The sequence below is a fragment of the Urocampus carinirostris genome, chromosome 13 (assembly GCF_059441175.1).
Source record: "Urocampus carinirostris isolate Australia breed hairy pipefish chromosome 13, RoL_Ucar_1.0, whole genome shotgun sequence".
In the NCBI taxonomy this organism is placed as follows: domain Eukaryota; kingdom Metazoa; phylum Chordata; class Actinopteri; order Syngnathiformes; family Syngnathidae; genus Urocampus; species Urocampus carinirostris.
Genome location: NC_142361.1, coordinates 30,084,648 through 30,098,567, shown reverse-complemented (window position 1 = coordinate 30,098,567; position 13,920 = coordinate 30,084,648). Strand labels below are relative to the sequence as shown.

The following is a 13,920-nucleotide window of genomic DNA, read 5'->3' as shown; positions in this document are numbered from 1 at the left end:
CTTTTTGGGTTTGTCTAAGGATGGATGCACAGACTTGAGTCAAATCAGAGTTATTAAAGAGAAATGCAGGCCTTGGTTTTGGCTTTGTTCAACCCAGAACAACAAAGATAAGAGACACTCAAGCCTAATTTACACATATGGGAGTGAAGGCATCTGCACTTACGCTCTTTCAATTTGTTTCTGCATCTCACTGCACTTTATTGACAAGGTTTGAAGCAAAATAACATGATCTTTCCACATCATATGGTCCACCCCTTAATAGCAAACAAGAAATTGCATAGCAATACTAGTAAATCCGTAAATATACTGTATGATGACAATGACGATGGCTTTATTATATGCCGATATGTTTTAAATTACCAAATATCAGTGCTTATAATCTACCCGCCTGGTAATCGATCAACCATTAGTCCATATAGGATAACTAGTATATGAGTATTTTTTTGATAACCACATACAATCTCTGAAAACATTAGAAAATCTACAAAGTATTTTTAATTTCTCACCCATAAAAGCATGACGGGCCGTCACGCTCACAAACAACTGGAGGAAACCTTCGTTTTAATTCCACAATGGCTAAAATTTTAGGCAAGAAGGGATTTAGTCGGAATAGGATTTTCAAAAAAACAAATCCAAGCACGAATCAATGACTGTGTTGACCTGGGTGGCAAAAATTATTCAATCTAAAATAAGTCAATTCCCATTGATTTCATCAAAATGATAACATGAAATAATTGATTTTATATTGTATTGATGAAAAATCTAATATCTTAGCCGAATTTTTTAAGGCAGTGTGACCTGTCCAAGATAAAAAACATTTAATTGAAGGGGCCCATACTTGAGACCAACCCAATACTTGGATACATTTAACACAAAACAACCCAATTGGGTTGTTCTGAACAAGGTTACTCATACAGTTTAGTGTTAAATGAACTATTTTGGGGGATGGTATTATGAACAAGTTATGCAGAATTCTCTTATCCCAAAAAACTAAAATATTACAGAATTTGAGTGGGGTAATTTCTGCAAAATAACACAAGTAATTGGGCCATATCAACCCAATATTCTTTGACCCAATTGTGGGTGATTTCTAATCCGATGCAAATGTTACAGTTTGAGTAAAGGAGAACCTTATAGGTGTTATGTCCCTCTTAGTGTTTGGAGCTGTTCCTCAATGGAATCAATTGGACACTGGACATGAAATATAGACTGCTATGGTCAATAGTTTAAAGATAATGGCATCATCTCTTCAACCCCAATGAAGGTGACCTCCAAAGCATCCTTGCCCCCTGCAACACCCTGCATCAAGATCTCCCTCAGGTCAAAGATCTAATCCACTTTAGCAGGAACTGTTCCTAGACTAGTCCCTTAAGGCCCATTATTCTCCCTAACCTTGTGAGAGCAGTGCTCTGCAGAGTAAAGTATAATGAAGAAAATAGACATATTAACACAGGCTTTCCAAGTACATCATTAAAACATTTTTCCTCAGTGTTACCTGATGCAAAAGCAACGAGACAATTTGGGGTTGTTAAGAATCCACGGTGACAGACTGTTTCTCGGGTCTTCGTAGATTAAGTGGCCTATTTTTAGATTAACACTTGACTTAACCACCAAGCGTTCGTGTAGTAAATTGGAAGACATGACCAAAAAAAAGGGAAAAAATATATATTTTCTATCCTTTGGTCTACAGTATGTAAGTGGCATAATGTAACCTCAGCAAAAAAAATAAATGTGTGGAGAACATGAAATTAAATGAAATGATCTGCATTTATATAGCGCTTTTCAAGTCAAGACTTCCCAAAGCGCTTTACAGTGTGCTTCACATTTCCCAATAGCGGCCTTGCAGCCATGTAAGGCGCTAACCTGCTTATTGGGGGTATTAGGGGTTCAGTGTATTACCCAAGGACACTTCGACATGTACACGGAGGAGCTGGGATTCGCACTGCGATCTCTTGATCCCAAGACGAGCGCTCTACCTCCTGAGCCACTGCCGCCCCTGAGAACAATTTTTTAACTTTTAGATTCACTCAACACAAACAGAAGTATTATTTCCTTTTGTTAAAAAAAAACAAAGACAAAAAAACAATATACATATATCATGTGTAATGAAATAAAATGCATTCCCTCGACCGCTCTATGAAGATATATGTTCTACTTTAAACTACTGTCAACAAGCTATTGCATTAGTCATAAATAAAAACATAAGCTATGTATCTTAATGCTGGGGCTGCCAACCTGTATGAACCTGGGAGATATTCTATCATGTTTTTGCACGTGTTTCTGGAATAAAAAACTAGCAAACCGATACTGACAGTCAAAACAACAACGTGCAATGATAGTCAAAATAATTAACTGGAATCATATGAAATCTTTGTGGCATGTTTCTTATATTAAAACAGGATTATTGGATCTACTAATCTGTGTAGTGATATAAACAACTATAGTGTTTTGCTGTGGGGGGAAAATATAAAATGTAAAAGTCCCAGTTAATTAAACAATAAGCCAGAATTGTCTTGGATCATTCGCTTCTGTACTGAAAGTCCAGTCTATAAAAATAGATTGGATGATTAAAAACAACAATTGCCTTACCAAAATCAACACTCTCTATTTAAAACCTGAAATTCTTGCTGACATTCTTCACTGCTGGAATAATTGTGTCATTTATATGTTTTCACTTAGTCTCCGATGAAGATGAAGTCCCCGGGCATAGTGGACGGAGGCTTGTTCACAGAAAGTTACTGCAACATCTGCAATGCCCAACTCATCTCCGAGTCTCAGCGCACGGCTCACTATGAGGTAAGTCAAGCTTCCTTTTTTCTGTCGTCGCTCGCATTTTTCTTCATTTATTTTCTGCGGTTTACGAGTCGAGTGAAGACGAAAAAACGGCACGCACAGAACACCCCCCAAAAATGTTGCTTTGGCAGGCAAGATCTTCTGCTGTGGCCTTTGAAGTGCGCTTATTTGTAGGGACAAAACAGCGCTCATCCATTATCCATTGACCTAATGCAGCATGGAAACGGTCGGGGATGGCACACAAACAAGCAAACGTACGCACAAACTGTTTTAATGTGCTCTACCTCTCAGCTACTCCCTAAGAGTAATTTAATGAATAGCCATTAAATAATCAGCCCTGTCCTGTATTCAAGTGCACACGCGCACACACAGCGTTCATGCATGGGGGTCTTTCTTGATTACAAGGCACAATTGGGATTAACAAGGAAACTAATCAGGACAAGTAGTAATTGCTAGCAAACAGCAGCTACATTGTGTGTCTGCATGCTGTAGTTCAGGCGTGCTGGAACTTTTTGTATTTACAGTAAATTCCGGACTATAAGCCGCTACTTTTTTCCCAAACTTTCAACCCTGCGGCTTATTCAGTGATGCGCCCAATTAATTTATTTTTTCTAACGGCCGAGAGCGGCGCTCGAGTACAAAAGGTAAGATTTAGACTGCAACTTCATAGCTTGTGCACAAATTAAATTAGCGTGGACATTTCCTCATCATGCAAATTGCAAAGAAAGGCACACGACGCAACTTTCAAGCTTAACGCAATCGAGCGATATAGAAGGAAACAGAGCTACTGCACGTAAACCTTACCTAGCGAGCGTGATGCTAGCGTGTTTTTGAATAAGGGAGCGCGGGATATCGTCTGTATGACAAAGTCTCCTTCCCACACTGAAGGAAGACGACTTCGATGACGTCAGTTACAAGGAGGATGATGAAGACGGTTTATCGTGCTCACTACAAGTACAGTATGTTTCTTTAACAGAGCTGTTTGCAGTGTTGCGAGCGTGTTGGTAGTAGCATTTTGCTACCCTTCACAGGCACGGTTTGGGATGAAAGTTATAATATTATTATTAAAGCTTTGAAAACTCTCTCGGTGTACCGTCTTTCTTTGTAAATATGTGTAACCATGTTTAATATGTATTTGCAACAGTATATTTTTGTAATGTATTTATTTTAGAAACTTATTCTGATATGTTTTGTACGAGCAAATGAGAAAGAAGGGGCAAGGCAAACGCGGGCTGACGGGAAGTGGAGTAAAGGTGAGATGTTTTTGTGGACGCAGCGGACAATTGTGGATTTTTCCCACCCTTACCTTTGGAATTATACACTTTTTTCCTTGGATTACTTTCAACGGGCACCCGGACTCTGCAGGTCTGCATTAAATCTTAAGTACCGGTTATCATTTTCCGTTCATTTTGCCGGCTGTGTTTTTTGGACTGTATTGGGTATAGGTTAATCTCGTGTTTGCATCGCGTTTTTTCAATGTGGGCGCATGCGGTTAATATACAGGTGCGGCTTGTATATGTACAAAATCGGGTTTTCTCCCGAAACGTGGTGGGTGCGGCTTATAATCAGGTGCACTCTATTGTCCGGAATTTACGGTACATAGCGCTTTTCAAGTCACTGGAGACCTTCCAAAGTGCTTTACAATGTGCTTCACACTTACCCATTCACACACCGATGGCAGCGTCAGCCATGCAAATCAACTTCCTGCTTATCGGGGTATAGGGATTCAGTGTCTTGCCCAAGGACACTTTGACATATAACACAGAGGAGCCAAAAATCGAACCTGCGACCTCTTGATCCCAAGATGAGCGCTTTACCTCCTGAGCTACTGTTTCAGTTAGAATAGTTGGCAGTGCATCAGGGCTGGTAGGAGATTAACGATTCGTTGATTGATTGATTGATTTCAAAGGGACAGTGTGTACACGTTGATAGCCTTGTGCTTCCTAAGACGAATGTCTTGGTGACTTCTTTCATTAACAGAAACCACAACTGATTTATGAAATTCTGATAGGCCACAAATGGGGAATTAGCTTCCATGTCATCACATAATTAGCACTCGTTTAACATTTATCTGAAGCTACGTGCGTCAAAGCTGCTTATTACTGTCATGGTTGATCTGTAATTCCTTAAATGTTCTCAGTGCACGGTCAAAATCATATTTTGTGGAGCGATGTACAACATTCATACTTCCAAAACGTTTTAACCACTCATTCTCACCAAAATATATACCGCTGGACATTTATGAGGTTATGATGACTTAGAATTCCAAGTTATTAACCGTTTCTCCTTGGGTGAAGTCAACATTTGTGCTGAACATAATTAAGGTAACCGCAGGGGACATTGAGTAACTCAAATCATGTGTATTGGAAAGATGTGACCTTTACGTATGACCGTCAAAATTAAATCCTGTACCTTCCTAGAGTGGAGGCTCCCGGATTCAATACAATATAGAGTGAAACGATTTCTTGGCATGAAAAAAGATAGCTGCTTGCCTAGTTGTTTATTGTTAATACTGTTATTACATCCATCCATCCACCAATTATCCGTACCGCTTATCCTCAGTAGGGTCGCGGGGGTGCTGGAGCCCAGTAATCCTCGGGCAGTGGGCAGGGGACACCCTGAACTGGTTGCCAGCCAGTCACAGGGCACACAGAGACAGACAACTCCCTTGCTCATTCACATTTAGGGACAATTTGGACCGGCTAATTAACCAGGCATGCCTGTTTTTGGAATGTGGGAGGAAACCGGAGTGCCCGGAGGAAACCGACACATGCACGGGGAGAATATGCAAATTCAACTATGCAAGGTTTAATATCATGACCTCAGAACTGTGCCACTCACGCGCTTACCATTGTGCCGCAATGCTGCCCGTTATGACATTCTTGCTTTTATTTTTATTTTTCTTATTTTCTCCCACACAATGCCGAAATGACTAATTGGGGAATATGGGAGATTGGTTGTGCTGGCTGGATGAGAAAAATAATTTGAATTTGGGGGCGGCAGTGGCTCAGATCGCAGTTCGAATCCCGGCTCCTCCGTGTTACATGTCTAAGTGTCCTTGGGTAAGACACTGAACCCCTAATATCCCCAATAAGCAGGTTAGCGTCTTACATGGCTGCACGGCTTCTATTGGGAAATGTGAAGCACATTGTAAAGCGCTTTGGGAAGTTTTGACTTGAAAAGAGCTATATAAATGCAGATCATTTCATTTAATCTCAACATGTATCTGTCACTTGCACTATCTAACCTCCCTCGCGCATTCGTTTTCCAATAAGCTATTTGGCCACATTCAGCGCAACAGATGAGGTGAGTTTTACCATCTGGGGCATTTCCCACCTCCTAAATTTTAAGTTGGTTTGGCCCACCACCATTTTCCTTTTTGGTAGCAGTAAAATGAACACAGAACAGCGCGAATGATATGATTTAGGTACAACTGAGGGCATAAACGTGTTAGATGGCGTAGAGCCCATAAAAGAAACGCATTGAAAAAAGGACTGTTGTCAATTATTTCACTCATCTTGAACTTTTAGCCTGTCATCTGTGTGCCCGCGTGTTAGTTAGAGATAGATAGATAGATAGATAGATAGATAGATAGATAGATAGATAGATAGATAGATAGATAGATAGATAGATAGATAGATAGATAGATAGATAGATAGATAGATAGATAGATAGATAGATAGATAGATAGATAGGTAGGTAGGTAGGTAGGTAGATAGATAGATAGATAGATAGATAGATAGATAGATAGATAGATAGATAGATAGATAGATAGATAGATAGATAGATAGATAGATAGATAGATAGATAGATAGATAGATAGATAGATAGATAGATAGATAGATAGATAGATAGATAGATAGATAGATAGATAGATACTTTATTCATGTTATGCCTTGTTTGCAGAATCTACCTATCCTTTACCAGGTAGCTCACACTCAAAAACTCTCGTAATGATGGGAAGCAGCTCTTTTAGCTTCCCAAAAATCTCTTCAGATTGTTTTTTTGTTTTTTTTATCTATATATTAAAATAATATTATGTAAGATCATGCACACAAAAAACATTTTGGGGGACGAATAAGGCTAAAAAAGGACACAAATGATAAAAGAAACAAAAGGAGAAAAAATAAAATGAAATAATAACAAAAAGAGTAAATATAGAAGAAAAAAAACATTAAAGGAAGAAAAAATGAGTTAATGGATAGAATAATCAAAATAATACACGAAAAATTAGAACAAGTAAGGAAAAAAAGGAGGATTTCTTTGTTTTTTTAAAGAGTAACAATGCTACATTCAGAGTTTTGCTTCCTGAGAAATTCACTCAGTCTTTCGGAGCCATTGGAATGATGTACTCTTGGTTTTTCAAGGACCGTGGTATTGATGGTCACCAGCCCTCGCCCTCTCTATTTTCATTTAGTGTATAGCCTCTGGGTGCTGGACTTCGGGTAAGACGCTTTTATTTTTATCATCACGGAGACTTGGCTTAAATCAAGGACAACCATGCAGCCAGCCAGGCTCTCTCTTAATCTCTTTCTTACTCAGAAAGGAGAAGCCCTCCAAGTTTTTTTTCTTTTGTATATTTACGATAAAAACAATAATTCAACTGCTTTTATGTGTTTTGTGTTATTATTTGAATATCTATAGTTGTTATTTTGTTCGAGTTCCATACTCTTAGCCGGTAATGAGATTATTTTGAGGTAAGTTTAATCCTTTGGAGGCTTTGATTTATGTGATGCGTTACCCCATGAATTTTTACTTTTCGTGAGTAGTTCTGGATCTCTGTACAGCACCTAATGTTGACCTCAATATTGTAATTCCATTTTTGTTTAACATATAATTGTCATGATTACTCGTTTGGCGCCAGCTGCTGCTGGTTACCTGGTTTCCTGACCTACTTAAGCTCAGCCCTTTCACTCGCCTGTTGTCAGTCCGTCAGAGAACACGAGGGAAGCATTTTTGACTCTGACTCCCGTCGGTCCCGTTTTGTCACCCGTTTTTCACTCGTTCGTTCCTGATTTCCCCGTTTGTTTCCTGGTTTAACCCGTTTTTTTACCCCGACCACGTTTTGGTCTCTTGTCCCGGCTAACAACCCGTTTTTTTTTTTTTACCCTGACCACTTTCTGATCTCCCGTTCCGGCTAACGACCCGTTTTTTGACCCCGACCACGTTTCAATCTCTTGTTCCAGCTAACGACCTGTTTTTTGACCCCCGAACACTTTCTGATCTCCCGTCCCGGCTAACGCTGTTTTTCCGTCTAACTACGCTACAAACTCCCTGTCCGGAAGATCTACTTCCACATTCGGAACACGCTCCGATCCCGTGAGCGGCTTTCTTCCTGCGTGCAGCGAGCACCAGGATCGCTGGCGCAAAATTTTCTCTATATTTCAATAAACTTGTGAGTAACGTTATGCATCTGGGTCCTCTTTCTGTTCTGGTCGTGACAATACTGTCCGCGCGGCGGCCACCGCGACTGAATGTTTAACGCATCTACAACACAATTCTGAGGTCATGGATTCAAAACCAGCTTCCAGACTTCCTGTGTGGAGTTTGCATGTTCCCCCTGTGCCTGCAAGGGTTTCCTTCCACATTCCAAAAACATATACAGTATGGCAGGTTAATTGGTGTCTCGAAAATTGTCCTTAGGTGTGAGTGAGCATGTGAATCATTGTCTGTCTCTGTGTTCCCTGCAACTGGCTGTGGCAAGTAGTTCACTGCCTGAAGATAGCTGAGATATGCTCTAGCACCCCGCGGCCCTACTGAGGATAAGCGCTACAGTATACTGTACTGCAAATCTTCAATAGGGAAAATATAAGGTGCATTAAACGTTTTATAGATAGCTGTAAGCAGTCCAGTCTTTACATTAGACTCTCCTACTACAGAAACTGGTAATAGAGCTTTCTTCATTTCTTAAATCAAATCGAACCATCCAGAAAGTAAAGCTATTTTTACCCAACCGTCCCTTGTCCTTCGCACCGTCGGCTGGTCTAACTTGATTTTGAGCGAGAGTGAAAGAAGCGAGACCGGTCCATTAACGATTGTGGTCTGAGCACCGAGGGTCAGCTTGGTGGAACCGACCGCTGGAGGGTTTATGTGCAAACACGAGTTTCCTCAGAGGCCATCAACCACACGAGTCACAAAAAAATAAAAGTAGTCAGACAAGGGACATGTTAGGAAAGGTGCGGGTTTACAATCTTATCGAAGATCTAATCGATGGAGCCGAGCTGGAAGTACAACGCCTTGTCAATGGCCCATTTGTGTTCTTTATATGCCGTGCTGCCTTGTTTTAACACTTATCTAAAAATACTAAATCACTGTCTCAATTGGAATTCTTGCTGTGTTTTTGTCATTATGTGCAGCATTAAAGTAAGACTGTATTGATTTAAATGAGTCACTCCTCACGGAGGTAAGACAGCAATTATGCAGCAATTGAGTGCTTTCCCTCTTCTTGTGTTTGTGCATCCTGAGATAGATCTTCAGTATTAAAATGGAGGGAGAAAAGTCAAGCTATTTCGTTGTTTTTTGTTTGTCTGTATATGCATGTATTCATTCCATACATTTCCCCACCCAAAATAGAATTGAATACAATATCCAGTAGATTTCTGCTTACGGTGTCCCTCGTTTATACAGTTTTCACATCATAATGTTGGATGTGAGCTTATTTGTCGGCGCTTCATTACACCATTTTCCCTACCAAACAACATCAACACAAAATTATTTGGGATGCCCTAAAACGTATAAAAACCCATAGAACTGTGCCAGTTATGTGCCATATAGATCTTCAAGATGCCTCTCTGCTATTGGCTGGTTTCAAATATGATGCAGCTCTACTTTTGAAAATGCAGACATACTATTATACGATGTATTTTTCTCTTGTTTGTTGCGTGCTGGAAGTCGTGTGCTTCTTTGCATTTTTGTGCGAAGCAGTCGTGTATTTTCTTTTTACTTATAGGTCTTAAGAATAGCAGTGATGCCAAACATAGAAGCCAAAAAAACCCATAATAACCATGGTAACGAAGCTTACAGTTATCATGAAATACCAAAAGGCACCCTCGCTAAGACCTATGGCACATATGCAATCTTAAATTTTAAATTTTCTTTTAACTATTAGGTTAACACAGAGAATCAGATTGGTATCAACGCGCTATTGTCAGGAACCGGAACAGAAGGAGAACCCAAACGCGTGACATTTCTCACACAAGCTTTTATTTTACAGGAAATGGGGCAGTCATGCACGTTAACCCAAACGCCGGTGATTCGGCGATCCTTGGGCGGACGTTGTAAGGCAGCCATCTGGCATGGAAGGACAGGAAGCCAGAGGCCGACGAGATTGATACCGATTGCACAAGCAGATATCGGACGGATGGGGTCGATACCCGTAAGGACGGGACAGACGGGATTGATATCAAAACTAGATATTGAAATTAAACAGGACAAACTAGACGGGAACGAAACTGGTGATCTATATAAACAGGACAAAATAGATGGGAACAATACCAGACAGGGAACACAGGCAGAAACCGGACAGAGTCTATACCCACGTCTTGGGGGTGCCTAGGTTTGTTGAAAGACTGACAAAGGGTGAGTGAGAGCACTGAGCTTAAATAGGAGGTGGGAACCAATCAGGTAACGAGCAGCAGCTGGAGCCAAACAAGCAAGGTGAGTGCAATGAGTAATCATGACAAGTTTATCAGTCAGCAACCTATTCCAAAAATTATCCTCTGCATCTAAAGCCAATCTGTCAACGAGCCGCAGCTGGCGCCACACGGGTGGGGCCAATTGGGCGCCATGGCAACAGTGACAGCTATAATATCAAGGAAAAAATAATATCATGCCATCCATAGTTCATACCGTTTTATTCCTAACATAGTTTTTACCACCACATTTTAAGTACTGATACCATTTCCATGTTTTTAATATAAATGTATATCTAAAGAATACTGTATACATAATGTTAAAGAAGATTTTTTTCCAGATTACATTTTACTTCACTTATGTTTCAAATATTTGCTGTTCCTCCAATGTATAATCCACAGAAATTCACACTTGAAAAAAATCCATAGGCTATGTGCTTTGAAAAATTGTTTTTCTAAGCCGAAAGTTAAATATTGAGTCACAAAAAATTAGTGGTTTATTTTTAGCGCTAAAAATTCGTATTCTTTTCCACTACAAACTAGCTTTCTTACTTGCCTGCTTACCTCTACTAGAAAACAATAGTGTCATATTATTTTATGTCAGAAACTGTTTAATTTCTTCTTTGCCAAAAAAGAGCGTTTTTATCTTTGCTGGACACTAGAATCTTCCTTTTTGAAGATTAGCATGTTGAAAATTAGAATCTCCTTCCCTGGAAACTGGCATACAGGTATTTTTTCCTTTCCGAAAATTAGTGCCGTCTTCTTGTATGCCGTAAACAAGCATCGATTCCTTTGCTAAAATTGGCATATCCTTCTATTTCTTCAAAAGTTAGCATACAGGTATTTTCTTTGCCAAATACTAGTCCCATCTTTGTCCTAGGCAAAACTACCATATTTGCCACAGTTGCCATGCCGGCCAGTTGGCCCCGCCCGTGTGGCGCCAGCTGCGGCTGGTTGACAGATTGACTTTCCGTCTTTTTAAGCTCAGTGCTCTCACTCTTCCTTTGTCAGTCCGTCAACCTCTGCCCCTCAAGGTTTTGACTCAGTCCTGTTTCCTGTTGGGATTTCCTGTCCGGTATTGTTCCCGTTCTTTTTGTCCTGTTTAATATCGGTTTCCTGTTTCATTCCTGTCTAGTTTGTCCTGTTTGATTTCGATATCCTGTTTTTATATCAATCCTGTCTGTCACGTCTTGTCCGGTTTTGACCCCATCCGTCCTATATCTGCTCGGGCAATCGGTATCGGTCTCGTCGGCCTCTGGTTTCCTATCATTCCATGCCAGACTGCTGCCTAACGTGCATGACTCCCGATTTCCCCTAAAATAAAAGGCTTGTGTGAGAAACGTCACGCATTTGGGTCTTGATCCTGTTCCGGTTCTTGACACATATTATTTTTTTGCTGAAAATTAGAATCTTCCAAGACAGAATCTAGAACTTTTTTCCCCTGAAAGTAGCATAATTTTCTTTGGCAAAAAAACAAACACGTATTGTCTTCTTTTACTCCACAAACTAGCATATTTTATGTTGCTTAAAGTTAGCCTCTCCGTCTGCAATGATCCAAAAGGTTATTTACCAATGAAGTAGCATATTTTTTTTCGCCAAATATTAGCATCTTTTTCGTCCGCACTGAAAATGAGCGTTTTCCTGTTTTATACCACAAGGTAGCCCAACCTTTTCAATAATTTAACCGTGTTGTTACATAAGTTGCTAAATCAAATTCAGGGTTGGGTAGGGTTACTTTAACTTGATTACTTTCAATTACTTTTGGATTACTCCAATACCAAATATGCTAATAAAAGACAAAAGAAACTAAATATGGGCAGCACGGTGGAGCAGTGGTTAGCGCTTGTGCGGCACAGTTCATGTCATGGGAACCTGTCGTGGGTTCAAATCCAGCTCCAGACTTCCTGTGCGGAGTTTGTATGTTCTCCCCGTGCTTGCGTGGGTTTCCTCCAGGCACTCCGGTTTCCTCCCACGTTCCAAAAACATGCATTTCAGGTGAATTGGCCGGTCCAAATTGTCCCTAGGTGTGAATGAGCGAATGAGTTGTCTGTCCCTGTGTGCCCTGCGATTGGCTGGCAACCAGTTCAGGGTGTCCCCTGCCCACTGCCCGGAGATGGCTGGGATGGGCTCCAGCCCCCCCGCGACCCTAATGAGGATAAGCGGTACAGCTGATGAGATGAGATGAGAAACTAAATATGAATACAATTATGACTCACAACAAGTGGTAAGCTTTCTCTCCTGGTTTTGATCTCTTTGATCTCCGGCAAAACTAACAGAAAAGGCGACAGAAACAAAATGAAAGAAATCCAAACAGCTTGCCAACCTAATTTTTGCCGTTCATTGTATTCCGTTACTCCCCGAGCCAGCACAAAATTTAGTAATTGTATTCATATTTAGTTTCTTTTGTCTTTTATTAGCATATTTGGTATTAGAGTAATCCAAAAGTAATTGAAAGTAATCAAGTTAAAGTAACCCTACCCAACCCTGATCAAATGTATACCTTAGTATCTTCTATTTTGTCCTACTAATTATGTATTTCTAACTCAGTCTGCAGGGACATCAGCAAAACGCTATATACTTCACAATCTAATGTATATCTAATCCATCACTCCTTATTTATCTCCACTGTATATAACAGCATCTGGTTGAGGTTATGAGAGGTCACAACACGCCATAATAGAATTTCACAAATAGCGTGGGCTCGCCGTGTCACCCTCGCACACAAACACATGCTATCATTTGATTTTCTTCGCCCGCAGCGCTTTTCCGTTGACTTTCGTTGTGCCTGCATTAAAGTGACAGCGAGCAGCTTCAAGGACATCTCACTGTCATTTTCAATCCAGCCTCAGGTGCTGCCTTTCTGCTTGGAATAGTTCAAGCTTATTATATTAAGGGTTTAAGATAAGACGGGTTCATGTTTTGTATCAACGGGACAAAATGAGAGATAACCTACAATTCTGCTTGACATACAGTAGACACCTGGGATACGACATTTTTAAAATGTTTCTGATTTCTATTATAATGGGCAATGAAAGGCAATCAAACTTACTAAACCAGAATAAAATGAGATGCTGTCTCTATCAAATGCAATCGGGACAACGCCAATTGACTAAACAGGAATAGAAGATTGGGCAAGGTGAAGCAGGAAGACACCACATGCCAGTGGGCCATTTGGTGACTATGCCTGTCTTAGGCTCATTCATTTTGTTTTGTGACACGGTTGCCCATTGCCCTCACATTGCCCGCCCGTTTGGTGCAGGCTGCTGCTTGTTGCCTGATTGGCTACCCTCCTATTTAAACTCAGTGCTCTCATTCACTCCTTGTCAGTCCGTCAACGCACCTCTGCACTTGCAAGACTATTTTGACTTTGTTCGGTATCCTGCTCGTGTATCCAGTACCCGGTATTGATCCCACCTGTCTCGTCCTATCCGGTATCTTGCTCCAGTCTCCTGTATCCGGTATCAACCCCGTCTGTCTCATCCTGTCCGGTATCTTG

General features: G+C 40.6%; 1 protein-coding gene across 1 annotated transcript in view; it reads left to right on the top strand.

Annotated features, from left to right (window-relative positions):
• LOC148354280 (zinc finger matrin-type protein 4) overlaps nucleotides 1-13,920 on the top strand; it is a 149,783-nt gene that overhangs the window by 39,942 nt on the left and 95,921 nt on the right. Inside the window, exon 2 of the mRNA XM_088351338.1 lies at nucleotides 2,680-2,796. Coding sequence (XP_088207464.1) covers nucleotides 2,680-2,796 — 117 coding nt within the window. The remainder of the gene's footprint in view (nucleotides 1-2,679; nucleotides 2,797-13,920) is intronic.